This window comes from Rhinoderma darwinii, unplaced genomic scaffold (assembly GCF_050947455.1).
Source record: "Rhinoderma darwinii isolate aRhiDar2 unplaced genomic scaffold, aRhiDar2.hap1 Scaffold_590, whole genome shotgun sequence".
NCBI classification, from domain to species: domain Eukaryota; kingdom Metazoa; phylum Chordata; class Amphibia; order Anura; family Rhinodermatidae; genus Rhinoderma; species Rhinoderma darwinii.
Window position 1 is genome coordinate 16,433 of NW_027464144.1, and position 19,634 is coordinate 36,066.

The 19,634-nt window shown below is 45.5% G+C and overlaps 1 protein-coding gene across 1 annotated transcript in view; it reads right to left on the reverse strand.

Annotated features, from left to right (window-relative positions):
- Positions 1–7,851: 7,851 nt before the first annotated feature.
- The window catches only part of LOC142724830 (uncharacterized), a gene marked incomplete at its 3' end in the record, with an annotated part of 57,616 nt that continues 45,833 nt past the window's right edge, over positions 7,852–19,634 (reverse strand). The window contains exons 3-5 of the mRNA XM_075848967.1: positions 9,174–9,301; positions 8,627–8,688; positions 7,852–7,961 (exon numbers count right to left, since the gene is read on the reverse strand). Coding sequence (XP_075705082.1) covers positions 7,852–7,961; positions 8,627–8,688; positions 9,174–9,301 — 300 coding nt within the window. The remainder of the gene's footprint in view (positions 7,962–8,626; positions 8,689–9,173; positions 9,302–19,634) is intronic.

Sequence of the window (19,634 nt, forward strand, 5' to 3'; positions counted from 1 at the left end):
AACTTGTTAATGATCTCAAGGCAGCTGGGACCACAGTCACCAAGAAAACCATTGGTAACACATTACGCCGTAATGGATTAAAATCCTGCAGTGCCCGCAAGGTCCCCCTGCTCAAGAAGGCACATGTACAGGCCCGTCTGAAGTTTGCAAATGAACATCTGGATGATTCTGAGAGTGATTGGGAGAAGGTGCTGTGGTCAGATGAGACTAAAATTGAGCTCTTTGGCATTAACTCAACTCGCCGTGTTTGGAGGAAGAGAAATGCTGCCTATGACCCAAAGAACACCGTCCCCACTGTCAAGCATGGAGGTGGAAACATTATGTTTTGGGGGTGTTTCTCTGCTAAGGGCACAGGACTACTTCACCGCATCAATGGGGGAATGGATGGAGCCATGTACCGTCAAATCCTGAGTGACAACCTCCTTCCCTCCACCAGGACATTAAAAATGGCTCGTGGCTGGGTCTTCCAGCACGACAATGACCCGAAACATACAGCCAAGGCAACAAAGGAGTGGCTCAAAAAGAAGCACATTAAGGTCATGGAGTGGCCTAGCCAGTCTCCAGACCTTAATCCCATCGAAAACTTATGGAGGGAGCTAAAGATCCGAGTTGCCAAGCGACAGCCTCAAAATCTTAATGATTTACAGATGATCTGCAAAGAGGAGTGGGACAAAATTCCATCTAACATGTGTGCAAACCTCATCATCAACTACAAAAAACGTCTGACTGCTGTGCTTGCCAACAAGGGTTTTGCCACCAAGTATTAAGTCTTGTTTGCCAAAGGGATCAAATACTTATTTCTCTGTGCACAATGCAAATAAATATATATAATTTTGACAATGTGATTTTCTGTTGTTTTTTTTATATAATCTATCTCTCACTGGTAAAATTAATCTAGCCTAAAAATTCTAGACTGTTCATGTCTTTGACGGTGGGCAAACTTACAAAATCAGCAAGGGATCAAATACTTATTTCCTTCACTGTATATTACTCTGTGCTCCTCCTTCTAGACCTGTCATCTGCCTTCTACATTACTCTGTGCTCCTCCTTCTAGACCTGTCCTCTGCTTCTACATTACTCTGTGCTGCTCCTTCTAGACCTGTCCTCTGCTTTACATTACTCTGTACTCCTCCTTCTAGACCTGTCCTCTGCTTTACATTATTCTGTGCTCCTCCTTCTAGACCTGTCTTCTGCCTTCTATATTGCTCTGTGCTCCTCCTTCTAGACCTGTCCTCTGCCTTCTACATTACTCTGTGCTCCTCCTTCTAGACCTGTCCTCTGCTTCTACATTACTCTGTGCTCCTCTTTCTAGACCTGTCCTCTGCCTTCTACATTGCTCTGTGCTCCTCCTTCTAGACCTGTTCTCCACCTTCTATATTACTCTGTGCTCCTCCTTCTAGACCTGTCCTCTGCTTCTACATTACTCTGTGCTCCTCCTTCTAGACCTGTCCTCTGCCTTCTACATTACTCTGTGCTCCTCCTTCTAGATCTGTCCTCTGCTTCTACATTACTCTGTGCTCCTCCTTCTAGACCTGTACTCTGCCTTCTACATTACTCTGTGCTCCTCCTTCTAGACCTGTCCTCTGCTTCTACATTACTCTGTGCTCCTCCTTCTAGACCTGTCCTCTGCCTTCTACATTATTCTGTGCTCCTCCTTCTAGACAAGTCCTCTGCCTTCTACATTACTCTGTGCTCCTCCTTCTAGACCTGTCCTCTGCCTTCTACATTACTCTGTGCTCCTCCTTCTAGACCTGTCCTCTGCCTTCTACATTACTCTGTGCTCCTCCTTCTAGACCTGTCCTCTGCCTTCTACATTACTCTGTGCTCCACCTTCTATACCTGTCCTCTGCCTTCTATATTACTCTGTGTTCCTCCTTTTTCACCTGTCCTCTGCTTTACATTACTCTGTACTCCTCCTTCTAGACCTGTCCTATGCTTTACATTACTCTGTGCTCCTCCTTCTAGATCTGTCCTCTGCTTTACATTACTCTGTGCTCCTCCTTCTAGTCCTGTCCTCCACCTTCTACATTACTCTGTGCTCCTCCTTCTAGACCTGTCCTCTGCCTTCTATATTGCTCTGTGCTCCTCCTTCTAGATCTGTCCTCTACTTCTACATTACCCTGTGCTCCTCCTTCTAGACCTGTCCTCTGCCTTCTACATTACTCTGTGCTCCTCCTTCTACACCTGTCCTCTGCTTCTACATTACTCTGTCCTCCTCCTTATAGACCTGTCCTCTGCTTCTACATTACTCTGTCCTCCTCCTTCTAGACCTGTCCCCTGCCTTCTACATTACTCTGTGCTCCTCCTTCTATACATGTCCTCTGCTTCTACATTACCCTGTGCTCCTACTTCTAGACCTGTTCTCTGCTTCTACATTACTCTGTGCTGCTCCTTCTAGACCTGTCCTCTGCTTCTACATTACTCTGTACTCCACCTTCTAGACCTGTCCTCTGCTTCTACATTACTCTGTGCTCCTCCTTCTAGACCTATCCTCCGCCGTCTACAATACTCTGTGCTTCTCCTTCTAGACCTGTCCTCTGCTTTCTAAATTACTCTGTGCTCCTCCTTCTAGACCTGTCCTCTGCTTCTACATTACTCTGTGCTCCTCCTTCTAGACAGGACCTCCGCATTCGACATTACTCTGTGCTCCTCCTTCTAGACTCGTCCCCTGCCTTCTACATTACTATTTGCTCCTTCTAGAGCTGTCCTCCGCCTTCTACAATACTCTGTGCTCCTCCTTATAGACAGGACCTCCGCATTCTACATTACTGTGCTCCTCCTTCTAGACCTGTCCTCCTCCTTGTACATTACTCTGTGCTTTTCCTTCTAGACCTGTTCTCAACTTCTACATTACTCTGTGCTCCTCCATCTAGACCTGTCCTCTGCTTCTACATTACCCTGTGCTCCTCCTTCTAGACCTGTCCTCTGCTTCTATATTACTCTGGCTCCTCCTTCTAGACTTGTCCTCTGCTTCTACATTACTCTGTGCTCCTCCTTCTAGACCTGTCCTCTGCCTTCTACATTACTCTGTGCTCCTCCTTCTAGACCTGTCATCCACCTTCTACATTACTCTGTGCTCCTCCTTCTAGACCTGTCCTCTGCTTCTACATTACTCTGTGCTCCTTCTAGACCTGTCCTCCGCCTTCTACATTACTCTGTGCTCCTCCTTCTAGACCGGTCCTCTGCTTCTACATTACCCTGTGCTCCTCCTTCCAGACCTGTCCTCTGCCTTCTACATTAATCTGTGCTCCTCCTTCTAGACCTGTCCTCTGCTTCTACATTACTCTGTACTCCACCTTCTAGACCTGTCCTCTGCTTCTACATTACTCTGTCCTCCACACCTGTCCTCTGCCTTCTACATTACTCTGTGCTCCTCCTTCTAGACCTGTCCTCTGCCTTCTACATTACTCTGCGCTCCTCCTTCTAGACCTGTCCTCTGCCTTCTACATTGCTCTGTGCTCCTCCTTCTAGACCTGTTCTCCACCTTCTACATTACTCTGTGCTTCTCCTTCTAGACCTGTCCTCTGCTTTCTACATTACTCTGTGCTCCTCCTTCTAGACCTGTCCTCTGCTTCTACATTACTCTGTGCTCCTCCTTCTAGACCTGTCCTCTGCCTTCTACATTACTCTGTGCTCCTCTTTCTAGACCTGTCCTCTGCTTCTACATTACTCTGTGCTCCTCCTTCTAGACCTGTCCTCTGCCTTCTACATTACTCTGTGCTCCTCTTTCTAGACCTGTCCACCACCTTCTACATTACTCTGTGCTCCTCCTTCTAGACCTGTCCTCTGCCTTCTACATTACTCTGTGCTCCTCCTTCTAGACCTGTCCTTCTGCCTTCTACATTACTCTGTTCTCCTCCTTCTAGACCTGTTCTCTGCTTCTACATTACTGTCCTCCACCTTCTAGACCTGTCCTCCGCCTTCTACATTACTCTGTGCTCCTCCTTCTAGACCTGTCCTCTGCCTTCTACATTACTCTGTGCTCCTCTTTCTAGACCTGTCCACCACCTTCTACATTACTCTGTGCTCCTCCTTCTAGACCTGTCCTTCTGCCTTCTACATTACTCTGTTCTCCTCCTTCTAGACCTGTTCTCTGCTTCTACATTACTGTCCTCCACCTTCTAGACCTGTCCTCCGCCTTCTACATTACTCTGTGCTCCTCCTTCTAGACCTGTCCTCTGCTTTACATTACTCTGTGCTCCTCCTTCTAGACCTGTCCTCCGCCTTCTACATTACTCTGTGCTCCTCCTTCTAGACCTGTCCTTCTACATTACTCTGTGCTCCTCCTTCTAGACCTGTCCTCCGCCTTCTACATTACTCTGTGCTCCTCCTTCTAGACCTGTCCTCTGCTTCTACATTACTCTGTGCTCCTCCTCCTAGACCGGTCCTCTGCTTCTACATTACTCTGTGCTCCTCCTTCTAGACCTGTCCTCTGCCTTCTACATTACTCTGTGCTCCTCCTTCTAGACCTGTACTCCTTCTTCTACATTACTCTGTGCTCCTCGTTCTAGACCTGTCCTCCTTCTTCTACATTACTCTGTGCTCCTCCTTCTAGACCTGTCCTCTGCTTCTACATTACTCTGTGCTCCTCCTTCTAGACCTGTCCTCCATCTTCTACATTACTCTGTACTCCTCCTTCTAGACCTGTCCTCCTCCTTCTACATTACTCTGTGCTCCTCCTTCTAGACCTGTCCTCTGCCTTCTACATTACTCTGTGCTCCTCCTTCTAGACCTGTCCTCTCCTTCTACATTACTCTGTGATCCTCCTTCTAGACCTGTGCTTCTCCTTCTACATTACTCTGTGCTCCTCCTTCTAGACCTGTCCTTCATCTTCTACATTACTCTGTACTCCTCCTTCTAGACCTGTCCTCCTCCTTCTACATTATTCTGTGCTCCTCCTTCTAGACCTGTGTTCCTCCTTCTACATTACTCTGTGATCCTCCTTCTAGACCTGTCCTCCTTCTTCTACATTACTCTGTGCTCCTCCTTCTAGACCGGTTCTCTGCTTCTACATTACTCTGTACTCCTCCTTCTAGACCTGTCCTCCTCCTTCTACATTACTCTGTGCTCCTCCTTCTAGACCTGTCCTCCTCCTTCTACATTACTCTGTGCTCCTCCTTCTAGACCTGTGCTCCTCCTTCTACATTACTCTGTGATCCTCCTTCTAGACCTGTCCTCCTTCTTCTACATTACTCTGTGCTCCTCCTTCTAGACCTGTCCTCTGCTTCTACATTACTCTGTGATCCTCCTTCTAGACCTGTGCTTCTCCTTCTACATTACTCTGTGCTCCTCCTTCTAGACCTGTCCTCCATCTTCTACATTACTCTGTACTCCTCCTTCTAGACCTGTCCTCTGCCTTCTACATTACTCTGTGCTGCTCCTTCTAGACCTGTCCTCCATCTTCTACATTACTCTGTACTCCTCCTTCTAGACCTGTCCTCTGCCTTCTACATTACTCTGTGCTCCTCCTTCTAGACCTGTCCTCCTTCTTCTACATTACTCTGTGCTCCTCCTTCTAGATCTGTCCTCCTCCTTCTACATTACTCTGTGCTCCTCCTTCTAGACCTGTCCTCTGCTTCTACATTACTCTGTGATCCTCCTTCTAGACCTGTCCTCTGCTTCTACATTACTCTGTACTCCTCCTTCTAGACCTGTCCTCCGCCTTCTACATTACTCTGTGCTCCTCCTTCTAGACCTGTGCTCCTCCTTCTACATTACTCTGTGATCCTCCTTCTAGACCTGTCCTTCTTCTACATTACTCTGTGCTCCTCCTTCTAGACCTGTCCTCTGCTTCTACATTACTCTGTGATCCTCCTTCTAGACCTGTGCTTCTCCTTCTACATTACTCTGTGCTCCTCCTTCTAAACCTGTCCTCCATCTTCTACATTACTCTGTACTCCTCCTTCTAGACCTGTCCTCTGCCTTCTACATTACTCTGTGCTCCTCCTTCTAGACCTGTCCTCTGCCTTCTACATTACTCTGTACTCCTCCTTCTAGACCTGTCCTCTGCCTTCTACATTACTCTGTGCTGCTCCTTCTAGACCTGTCCTCTGCTTCTACATTACTCTGTGCTCCTCCTTCTAGACCTGTGCTCCTCCTTCTTCTACATTACTCTGTGCTCCTCCTTCTTGACCTGTCCTCTGCCTTCTACATTACTCTGTGCTCCTCCTTCTAGATCTGTCCTCCTCCTTCTACATTACTCTGTGCTCCTCCTTCTAGACCTGTCCTCCATCTTCTACATTACTCTGTACTCCTCCTTCTAGACCTGTCCTCTGCCTTCTACATTACTCTGTGCTCCTCCTTCTAGACCTGTCCTTCATCTTCTACATTACTCTGTACTCCTCCTTCTAGACCTGTCCTCCTCCTTCTACATTATTCTGTGCTCCTCCTTCTAGACCTGTGTTCCTCCTTCTACATTACTCTGTGCTCCTCCTTCTAGACCTGTCCTCTGCTTCTACATTACTCTGTACTCCTCCTTCTAGACCTGTCCTCCTCCTTCTACATTACTCTGTGCTCCTCCTTCTAGACCTGTCCTCCTCCTTCTACATTACTCTGTACTCCTCCTTCTAGACCTGTCCTCTGCGCTCCTCCTTCTAGACCTGTCCTCCATCTTCTACATTACTCTGTGCTCCTCCTTCTAGACCTGTGCTCCTCCTTCTTCTACATTACTCTGTGCTCCTCCTTCTAGATCTGTCCTCCTCCTTCTACATTACTCTGTGCTCCTCCTTCTAGACCTGTCCTCCTTCTTCTACATTACTCTGTGCTCCTCCTTCTAGACCTGTCCTCTGCTTCTACATTACTCTGTGATCCTCCTTCTAGACCTGTCCTCTGCTTCTACATTACTCTGTGCTCCTCCTTCTAGACCTGTCCTCCTCCTTCTACATTACTCTGTGCTCCTCCTTCTAGACCTGTGCTCCTCCTTCTACATTACTCTGTGCTCCTCCTTCTAGACCTGTGCTCCTCCTTCTACATTACTCTGTGATCCTCCTTCTAGACCTGTCCTCTGCTTCTACATTACTCTGTGCTCCTCCTTCTAGACCTGTCCTCTGCCTCCTACATTACTCTGTCCTCCTCCTTCTAGACCTGTCCTCTGCCTCCTACATTACTCTGTGCTCCTCCTTCTAGACCTGTCCTCCACCTTCTACATTACTCTGTGCTCCTCCTTCTAGACCTGTCCTCCGCTTCTACGTTACTCTGTGCTCCTCCTGAAGTAATAATTGTATTATTCTATTGATAAAGTTGTAGACTCCGCCCACTTCTAGTAAACCACACCCACTTTCTCAACCACTTATCAAAACTGGCAAGTGCCGAGAAAAGTCGCAAACGTTTGCACAAAAATAATTTGTGACTTTATTTGGGCTCAGTTTATGCCTAGAACGGTCAAACGGATTATGGGCCAACATCTATTAGAAAGTTGTAGAACTTCTCATTATTTAATAATTAAAGAGGTTTTCGGGACTATAATATTAATAACTTATCCTTAGGACAGGGCATCAATATCTGACCAATGGGGGCCCGACTCCCGATACCTACACCGATCAGATGCATGAGGGGGCAAGCACCGAGCACCTTTCCGTGTGTACCAGGCACAGCGCCATACATTCACTAGTGGCTGTGCCTAGTACTGCAGCTCAGTAAAGTGTATTTTCTGAACCAGGAGGATTATATTTTTCTTTTACATCATTTGTTATTAGGTTTGGAGTCAGAGCTACCAACGCGGTCACATGACTATGCCACGCGATGTCCGTGTGGGGGCGTACGACGTGTACCAAACAATTCACATGCCACATGCCCCTTTCGTTCTCCATGAGTCCTTCGCCTTATGGTGACTCAGGTGAAGAATAAACTTACATGGGGGGGACTTCCTCGTATTCTGCAGAGTCTCTTCTGATCAGGTCGCCATCAGTCTCTGGGCTGTCAACATTTAGCCGCCGGAATCCGGTGAGAGCGATTCCATCAATCTGTGCGGGATGAAGATTCACAGCGCTGGTCACAGACGATTCATCTCTAATGTTCCCCACAAAAATCTGCTTCCCCAAAAACAGCGCTGAAATTAAAGGAACTGCGCAGAGGATCAGGTGACCTGCACAGGTCGGTATCTTATACTCGAGTACAATTCAGAAGGAAAGTTCACCAGGCAGCGCGTCCGCCCCCCCATCCCCCAACCTACTGACCTGGACAAGACTCATAAACTGGTCATTCTTGGCTTTAAAGGGCCGGTGTCCATTCTCCTGTAAATGACGCGGAATCCTTGTACAATGTAAAGTTCTGAACTTTCTTAGAGACTTTGTTTCATTTCCTCACTTCATTCTCAAGATACGGAAATGAAAGAAAAGTAGCAAAGTCTCTTCGAAAATGACCAAACTTCTCTTTATGCACCGATTCAGCTTCATTTACAGGACTGGCCCTTTAAGAGAGAAGAGGATAATGAAAAGTGAAACAATGAGGAGCAGGAAAGTCTACATGACCGTTCACACATGACAGACGTTCCATAGAAAAATGCATTACTGTCCAGACCAAGTCAATGGGGAGTTACTGGCGGCAGATCAGCAAATCCTCCGTGGGGGGACGCCTCGTGGCCGCACATTATTTACCCCTAAATAAATAAAAGCGCAATTTCACGTACGTCTCGGCTCAGCTCATAGAAGCTTCCTAGGTCGGGGTCTCGTATCTCCGGCTTCTGAGGACCTGAAAAAAATAGAGGTGGGAAAAATCCAGACGTAAAAAAACGTAATCCTTATATAATAGACCATGTGTTTTAATTCCTCACCGTTTTCAAAATCCCTGCTTGCTGTCAGTAAATATGAACATTGTTTTTTATATGTAGAGGCTGAAAACCTCGTCCTGACCTAAAAGATCTTACAGCTGACGTTTTGTTACAATGTATCAGTGCAGGCAAAATGTATCAGTTTAGAGTCCAGACTGTTTATCTCACAGAGGTCTGTCTAGACTGGATACAATTGTAACAAATCATCAGCTGTGAGGCATATTAGATCAGGACCAACGTCAGGCTCTTGATGTAAACAAAATTCTCGTTCACTGACAACAAGCAGACATATTGAAAATGGTCATGAACATTTGAGGTCTCTAGATTTTCTGGCCTGTATTCGGAGCACTCGATGACATCACTGCTCCCACAGATGAGACGTTCCCATGGTGAAATAAATACTCACCGTCGCGGGGCGGGGGCTGGATTGGCGTAAAAGACGGATCTCTAGGAAACACTCGGGGGAGTGGCTTAGGGATGAGCGGTAACGCCTGATCCTCCACGCCTTTCGATTCTTCCCGTGCAGGTGAAGGGCTGTAGGAGGGGGACATAGAAAACAAATATTTAGTGTCAAGGTTTCGACATTGGTTACTGCCAGTGACATCACCAGATCCTGCGCTGTATATAGACCGCCCGGACCGGACCCCGCGAGACTCCGGTATCTGCAGGAGAAATAAATGGCGCAAACAACGTCTCAGTGTATTCAGCCAGGGGCGTGGCTAAAACTGGTAACATTCAGACAAATGTATCCAATCAGTACATCACTTATTGAAGCAGATGTGCAATGCGACATTTATAAAATATACCGCGGATACCGCAATTCTGAGTAACGTCACAATTAAAACGCACGTGTCGTACGAGGATGGATTATTATTCACGCTGCAGATTTGCTGATGATTGAAACGGAAATCATTATATACGTAGAACCAAATAGCAAAACTGGATATTACCTCTCCAGCCACGAGCAGATACCATTACAGCAGAGGAGACGCCAACCTATACCTGTCTACAGTACAGCCTGCAGTCCCATGTAACATCACAGAGATAACTCTCTGAGTACAGATTATGTAGTAGTGTTACCTGCAGTCCTATGTAACACCCCAGATAACACAGTGATAACTCTCTGAGTACAGATAATGTAGTAGATGTTACCTGCAGTCCTATGTAACACCACAGATAACACAGTGATAACTCTCTGAGTACAGATAATGTAGTAGATGTTACCTGCAGTCCTATGTAACACCACAGATAACACAGTGATAACTCTCTGAGTGCAGATAATGTAGTAGTGTTACCTGCAGTCCTATGTAACACCACAGATAACACAGTGATAACTCTCTGAGAACAGATAATGTAGTAGATGTTACCTGCAGTCCTATGTAACACCACAGATAACACAGTGATTACTCTCTGAGTACAGATAAAGTAGTAGATGTTACCTGCAGTCCTATGTAACACCACAGATAACACAGTGATAACTCTCTGAGTACAGATAATGTAGTAGATGTTACCTGCAGTCCTATGTAACACCACAGATAATACAGTGATAACTCTCTGAGTACAGATAATGTAGTAGATGTTACCTGCAGTCCTATGTAACCCCACAGATAACACAGTGATAACTCTCTGAGTACAGATAATATAGGAGATGTTACCCGCAGTCCCATGTAACACCACAGATAACACAGTGATAACTCTCTGAGTACAGATAATGTAGTAGATGTTACCTGCAGTCCTATGTAAGACCACAGATAACACAGTGATAACTATCTGAGTACAGATAATGTAGTAGTGTTACCTGCAGTCCTATGTAACACCACAGATAACACAGTGATAACTCTCTGAGTACAGATAATGTAGTAGATGTTACCTGCAGTCCTATGAAACACCACAGATAACACAGTGATAACTCTCTGAATACAGATAATGTAGTAGATGTTACCTGCAGTCCTATGTAACACCACAGATAACACAGTGATAACGCTCTGAGTACAGATAATGTAGTAGTGTTACCTGCAGTCCTATGTAAGCCACAGATAACACACAGTGATAACTCTCTGAGTACAGATAATGTAGTAGATGTTACCTGCAGTCCTATGTAACACCACAGATAACACAGTGATAACGCTCTGAGTACAGATAATGTAGTAGATGTTACCTGCAGTCCTATGTAACACCACAGATAACACAGTGATAACTCTCTGATTACTGATAATGTAGTAGTGTTACCTGCAGTCCTATGTAACACCACATATAACACAGTGATCACTCTCTGAGTACAGATAATGTAGTAGATGTTACCTGCAGTCCTATGTAACACCACAGATAACACAGTGATAACTCTCTGATTACTGATAATGTAGTAGTGTTACCTGCAGTCCTATGTAACACCACAGATAACACAGTGATAGCTCTCTGAGTACAGATAATGTAGTAGATGTTACCTGCAGTCCTATGTAACACCACAGATAACACACAGTGATAACTCTCTGAGTACAGATAATGTAGTAGTGTTACCTGCAGTCCTATGTAACACCGCAGATAACACAGTGATAACTCTCTGAGTACAGATAATGTAGTAGATGTTACCTTCAGTCCTATGTAACACCACAGATAACACAGTGATAACTCTCTGAGTACAGATAATATAGTAGATGTTACCTGCAGTCCTATGTAACACCACAGATAACACAGTGATAACTCTCTGAGTACAGATAATGTAGTAGATGTTACCTGCAGTCCTATGAAACACTACAGATAACACAGTGATGACTCTGAGTACAGATAATGTAGTAGATGTTACCTGCAGTCCTATGTAACACCACAGATAACACAGTGATAACTCTCTGATTACAGATAATGTAGTAGATGTTACCTGCAGTCCTATGTAACACCACAGATATCACACAGTAATAACTCTCTGAGTACAGATAATGTAGTAGATGTTACCTGCAGTCCTATGTAACACCACAGATAACAGTGATAACTCTCTGAGTACAGATAATGTAGTAGATGTTACCTGCAGTCCTATGTAACACCACAGATAACACAGTGATAACTCTCTGAGTACAGATAATGTAGTAGTGTTACATGCAGTCCTATGTAACACCACAGATAACACAGTGATAACTATCTGAGTACAGATAATGTAGTAGATGTTACCTGCAGTCCTATGTAACACCACAGATAACACAGTGATAACTCTCTGAGTACAGATAATGTAGTAGATGTTACCTGCAGTCCTATGTAACACCACAGATAACACACAGTATAGACAGCACTTCTTTATTACAGAATAGTTGTGCTCGCCATCTAGTGGTAACAAGATGTGTTGTCAGGACATCACAAAACTGAAACATAAATGATTTCTTTCCAGGATATATTTTTTGTCACAGTTTTTGCCGGGATCACGGAAATCGCAGGAAACGACATCTCATGTAAATAATCCTGAATTATTGATCCTACAAATACTGAATCATTGGACGTTGGAGCAGGAGACGTTACTGTATCGGGGTGACGACTTGTAATGTGATCGTCTGGTCCGCAGATCAGTCCTGACAGCGCCGCCGCGGTCACCCTCAGTCATCGGCAGATGTGACAAGTCAAGCAATGGCGGGTTATAAACTCCCACCACACGGGGCGCTCGCACAATTCTGGCCATATCTTTTAGTCTTTGATCACATTGGTGTTTGCAGTGGATGTTGGACATTTACTAAATCCTCCCAGTGTATACCTCTAACGAATGCCCCCGATGTACCCGCCGTAAGGCGCACGCGTCACCCCTAGGGCCCCATTATAAAACACATAAACCTAGTGGAATAAGTCCGTGATTACGGGACCGGCCAGCTGCGGACAGTCATCGGTCGAGCTCCAATTAGAAAGTCCGTAAAATAAAAAAATAGAACATGTCCTATCTTTTATGGAAGGTTTCTACGGCACGGACACGTTCCCGTAAATATACGGGAAGGTGTTCGTCGGCCATAGAAATGAAAGGTCCGTAATTACGGACTAAATCTACGGTCGTGTGAATGGGGCCTTAGAGACTGACAGGGACCCTGGAGAGAAGACCGGGAAAAGAAAGTACAAAAAAAAACAAAAACCTATAAAACACCTCCCAAAAAGAAACCGCTCCTCCCACTAATCATCGTCGTCACCCCGACCCAATTACTCTAAAATAGAGACAATGACGATATAACACTAAATTATTACCAGAAAGAATCAGCTTGAATGTAATAACGTTTTTTTGTTACTATTTTTTTTTTTAATTCAAAAAGTTACAATTATAAAAAAGGAAGAAAAAATTAACAACATTAACAAACAAAAGTTGCAAAAATCATAATCGCCAGCCCAGCAAATAAAACGTCAGAGTCGCTCACCTGCCGAATATCAAAAACAGCCAAACGGTGTCTGGTCCTGAAGGGGAAATTCCATCCAGTGCCGTAGCTATAGGGGTCGCAGCCAGTGCCGTAGCTATAGGGGTCGCAGCCAGTGCCGTAGCTATAGGGGTCGCAGCCAGTGCCGTAGCTATAGGGGTCGCAGCTAGTGCCGTAGCTATAGGGGTCGCAGCCAGTGCCGTAGCTATAGGGGTCGCAGCTAGTGCCGTAGCTATAGGGGTCGCAGCCAGTGCCGTAGCTTTAGGGGTCGCAGCCGGTGCCGTAGTTATAGGGGTCGCAGCCAGTGCCGTAGCTATAGGGGTCGCAGCCGGTGCCGTAGCTTTAGGGGTCGCAGCCGGTGCTGTAGCTATAGGGGTCGCAGCCGGTGCCGTAGCTATAGGGGTCGCAGCTAGTGCCATACAGCATGCTTGTTAAATACATTTTCTGTGCTGTGAAGCCGGCACTTCCTGGTTACGGTCACATGGTACACTTAGTGTACCATGTGACCGTGTTGTCACGTGACGTCTTCCAGCCAGTGCAGTGGAAGTGTCTGTGCGGAGGACTCCAGGTGAGCTGCACAGTCTGCAATGTAATGTGTTGTATTGTGTTGTGTTGTATTGTGTTGTCATGTAATGTATTGTGTTGTTTTGTAATGTAATGTGTTGTTTGCAGTGGAGAGGGGGCACGTTAAATTACAGTCGTCCCCCTCCTCTCTCCATTGCAAACAACACAATACATTACGCACTGTGGGTCGCGTCCCCCTGGGTGGTCGTGTGAAGACCTCCAGGGGGTCGCGAGTCACTCACCGAGGTCCCGCTTCCATACAATGCTGGAGCAAGGAGCTGACGTCTCCTTGCTAAAGCATTCACTGTGCTCTGAGCGGCCTGAAGCAGGCAGGCGGGATGCAGCGGCATCATCGTGCCTGTCTGCACCGAGTCACTCATAGCACAGACCGGAGGAGGCGAAGGAACGGGGAAAGGTAAGTAATTATGCTATTTTTCTATTATGCACATATGAGGGCATTACACTGCATGGGGGAAGCTATGTGGGGCATTATACTATGGGGGCTGATATGGGGAGCATTATACGCTATGGGGCTGTTATGGGGGGCATTATACTGTATGGGGGCTGATATGGGGGCATTATACTGTATTGGGCATTATACTGTGTGCAAGGCGTCTGGGCATGGATGTGCGCAGGGGTCTGATGATGGTGGTGTTGGGGAGGGGTAGGGGGGCCCAAGCTAAATTCTTGCACCCGGGCCCATGAGCCTTTAGCTACGCCCCTGATTCCATCACATCCACCGCACCATTCCTCCTCCACCAGGCCGCACCAGACACCTGACCAGACAAAACAGGGATCGGGAAGTGCACGTTCTAAAGACGTGTGCATGTCCTAGAGGTGGGGCCCGCACTTATCAGACATTCATGCCATATCACGTTGGTAATATGGGAATACCCCTTTAGCTTGTAATCATTTTTATTATTGGGGGGAAATAAGAAATGGCAGGCGGAGCCCGTTCACTTATAATGGGGTTTAGCGTCCACGGCCGTGGACTGTTGGGACTCACCCCCCGACGGCCGCAGCCATGGATTTGTGAGCACCCAGGAGATGCCAGCGCTCACCTCTGCTCCGTTCTGCGGTGTCCCGTAGGGTGCGCGCGCACGCTCGTGCCTGGCCTTAAAAACCCAGCCCGCGCACATAAAAATACTTATCAATTAACCCATGGTCACCCTGGACTATAAGAAGGGTTCTGCCCTTTCACTCATTGCCTGAGCGTTGTTGTGTTACCCGTGTTAGTCTTGCAGATGGTCCCTTAGTGTTATCCAGTTCCCAGTGTTCCCGATCCTGCTACCTGTATCCTGTATCCCGTGCTACCATTGTTCCTGTGCCTTAGAGAGTTGGAGTCGTGTCGTTGGCCACGCCTGTTGCCTGCTGCCAAGGTCCCATCTGAGCCCAGCCGTCGCTACTGTCTGAACTGCTACAGGTACCCTTGTGCTTGGACTATATACACATTGACTTGGTACACGGTTTGGCCAGCTGCTATCCCGCTACGGCTGTACGGCGAAGTGGGTCCACATACCCACAGATCGTGACATGGGGTCCGCAGGTTTCTGACATTTATGATTACTTAGATTATTGCTACAGACTGAGCTATCCCTCCTGGTAAAAACCTTCAAGCCTGACGGAACAGAGAAAAACATCAATGTGAACAGAGCCTGAAGAAGGCCGTGCACACGAGTAATGTAATGTTTTATAACAGTTCATGTCAGAATTTCATAATATATCTTCATAAGAGCTCCAACTCCTCTGCTCTCCGTTGTATACAATGATACCTGCAGTCACCACTAGGAGGAGCTCACTACATATAGACAAATGCAGAAGGTATTGAACTCACTTTGTATGTAATGAGCTCCCCCTAGTGGTGGCTGCAGGCAGCAGAATTATCATGTAACTCTATGGGAACTGTATATATCTGTATGTAATGAGCTCCCTCTAGTGGTGACTGCAGGCAGCAGAATGTTATGTAACTCTATGGGAGCTGTATATATCTGTATGTAGTGAGCTCCCCCTAGTGGTGGCTGCAGGATGTTATCATGTAGCTATGGGAGCTGTATATATCTGTATGTAGTGAGCTCCCCCTAGTGGTGACTGCAGGCAGCAGAATGTTATCATGTAACTCTATGGGAGCTGTATACATCTGTATGTAGTGAGCTCCCCCTAGTGGTGGCTGCAGGTAGCAGAATGTTATCATGTAACTCTATGGGAGCTGTATATATCTGTATGTAGTGTGCTCCCCCTAGTGGTGGCTGCAGGTAGCAGAATGTTATCATGTAACTCTATGGGAGCTGTATACATCTGTATGTAGTGAGCTCCCCCTAGTGGTGACATCAGATTATTATGTAGCTCTATGGGAGCTGTATATATCTGTATGTAGAGCGCTCCCTCTAGAGGTGGCTGCAGGTAGCAGAATGTTATTATGTAACTATCAGTGCTGCAACCGCTAGAGTAGGGACCCACTTTTAGAGGTCTCCGCGAAATGGCAAGTGGGCTTGCATACAATTTGATCAAAATGTTACAAAGAACCTCTCGTTCATATTTAAATATTTTGCCTAGCCGCATTGATCATAGTATACAGTGGATGTGTGGTCCATGTCTTTTCTCTCCCCTTTGATAACTCTATCAGAGCTAAATATATCTGCATGTAGTGAGCTCCCTCTAGTGGTGGCTGCAGGAAGTGATTTAAAGAGTCTCTGTCACCCCATTATAAGTGCCCCGTCTCCTTTATAATGTGATCGGCGCTGTGATGTAGGTGACAGTAATGCTTTTTATTTAGAAAAACGATCTATTTTTACCACTTTATGAGCGATTTTTAGATTTATGGTAATGAGTTGCTTAATGCCCAACTGGGCGTGTTTTTACTTTAGACCAAGTGGGCGTTGTACAGAGGAGTGTATGACGCTGACCAATCAGTGACCAATCAGCGTCATACACTTCTCTCCATTCATTTACACTGCACTAGCGATATCGTTATATCACTATGTGCAGCCACATACACACACTATAACATTACTGACGTGTCCTGATAATGAATATACATTACCTCCAGGCAGGACGTCACGTGTATTCAGAATCCTGACACTTCTGAATCTTTTCTGTGAGATTTAAAGCAAGGTAAGTGTAATCTCGTTTGAAATGACAGGTTACATCGTAATCTCGCGAGATTATGCTTGCCTTGCTGTAAATCTCACAGAGACGTTACAGACGTGTCAGGATTCTGAATACACATCACGTCCTGGCTGGAGGTAATGTCTATTCATTATCAGGACACTACAGTAATGTTATAGTGTGTGTATGAGGCTGCACATAGTGATATATCTATATCACTATGTGCTGTATAAATGAATGGAGAGAAGTGCATGATGCTGATTGGTCGCTGATTGGTCACTGATTGGTCAGCGTCATACACTCCTCTGTACAACGCCCACTTGGTCTAAAGTAAAACACGCCCACTTGGGCATTAAGAAACTCATTACCATAAATCTAAAAATCGCTCATAAAGTGGTTTAAAATAGATCGTTTTTCTAAATAAAAAGCATTACTGTCACCTACATCACAGCGCCGATCTCCTTATATAGAAGACAGGGCACTTATAATGTGGTGACAGAGCCGCTTTAAATTCATATGGACTTTAAAAATCATCTACATTTGAAGATTACAATCGGGTACAGGAGAAGCTTAAAACAAATATTGAAAAGCTGAAAGCTTCGCTCTTACAGAGTAAATTGAACACGTTTGAAAGAAACTCGCGATTACCAACATAATAGAGTGTATACAGTGGAGGAAATAAGTATTTGATCCCTTGCTGATTTTGTAAGTTTGCCCGCTGTCAAAGACATGAACAGTCTAGAATTTTTAGGCTAGGTTAATTTTACCAGTGAGAGATAGATTATATAAAAAAAAAAACAGAAAATCACATTGTCAAAATGATATCTATTTATTTGCATTGTGCACAGAGAAATAAGTATGTGACCCCCTACCAACCATTAAGAGTTCAGCCTCCTCCAGACCAGTTACTGCTCCAAATCAACTTGGTGCCTGCATTATAGACAGCTCTTACATGGTCACCTGTATAAGAGACTCCTGTCCACAGACTCAATGATCAGTCTGACTCTAACCTCTACAACATGGGCAAGACCAAAGAGCTTTCTAAGGATGTCAGGGACAAGATCATAGACCTGCACAAGGCTGGAATGGGCTACAAAACCATAAGTAAGACGCTGGGTGAGAAGGAGACAACTGTTGGTGCAATAGTAAGAAAATGGAAGACATACAAAATGACTGTCAATCCACATCGATCTGGGGCTCCATGCAAAATCTCACCTCGTGGGGTATCCTTGATCCTGAGGAAGGTGAGAGCTCAGCCGAAAACTACACGGGGGGAACTTGTTAATGATCTCAAGGCAGCTGGGACCACAGTCACCAAGAAAACAATTGGTAACACATTACGCCGTAATGGATTAAAATCCTGCAGTGCCCGCAAGGTCCCCCTGCTCAAGAAGGCACATGTACAGGCCCATCTGAAGTTTGCAAATGAACATCTGGATGATTCTGAGAGTGATTGGGAGAAGGTGCTGTGGTCAGATGAGACTAAAATTGAGCTCTTTGGCATTAACTCAACTCGCCGTGTTTGGAGGAAGAGAAATGCTGCCTATGACCCAAAGAACACCGTCCCCACTGTCAAGCATGGAGGTGGAAACATTATGTTTTGGGGGTGTTTCTCTGCTAAGGGCACAGGACTACTTCACCGCATCAATGGGAGAATGGATGGAGCCATGTACCGTCAAATCCTGAGTGACAACCTCCTTCCCTCCACCAGGACATTAAAAATGGCTCGTGGCTGGGTCTTCCAGCACGACAATGACCCGAAACATACAGCCAAGGCAACAAAGGAGTGGCTCAAAAAGAAGCACATTGAGGTCATGGAGTGGCCTAGCCAGTCTCCAGACCTTAATCCCATTGAAACTTATGGAGGGAGCTGAAGATGCGAGTTGCCAAGCGACAGCCTCGAAATCTTAATGATTTACAGATGATCTGCAAAGAGGAGTGGGCCAAAATTCCATCTAACATGTGTGCAAACCTCATCATCAACTACAAAAAACGTCTGACTGCTGTGCTTGCCAACAAGGGTTTTGCCACCAAGTATTAAGTCTTGTTTGCCAAAGGGATCAAATACTTATTTCTCTGTGCACAATGCAAATAAATATATATAATTTTGACAATGTGATTTTCTTTTTTTTTTATATATAATCTATCTCTCACTGGTACAATTAACCTAGCCTAAAAATTCTAGACTGTTCATGACTTTGACAGTGGGCAAACTTACAAAATCAGCAAGGGATCAAATAATTATTTCCTTCACTGTACATGGGCCGATGAACGCAGGACTATACGGGAAAACAAATGCAGGATCGGCAACGCGGATACAAGTACAGATGTAACCTCTACGGACACAGATACTGCGGGTCCCCTGATCTTGTAAGCAATCAGTTTAATTCTTTCCAGCAAATTGTTGTCAGTGAGGTGATGGAGAAATGGGAGAATTGTAATAAAATCGCCAAATATAATTTTTCCCGACAACAAGCGTTAAATCGATAGAAACGGGACAATCCCATTATAATAAAGGGAGGCGACAAAGGCGGCGCGGCGGCGATCACGGATAAAAGGAAATCTGGTCAGGAAGCAGAAAACCAACTCACCGATGACAAGGTGTCCGAAGGTTTAAATGGGGATCCAACGCGGATGTTTAACCTTTTCCCGCAGCAACCATTTTTCGGATTTTCGGCTTATTTTTTGCGGGGCGAGCTGTAGTTTCTAATTTTTTTACCATTTTGGGCTACATGAGAATTTTTGATCACTTTTTATTCCATTTTTTTGTGGGAGATGAAGTGACCAAATAACAGCGATTCTGGGGTTTTATTATTATTTTTTTT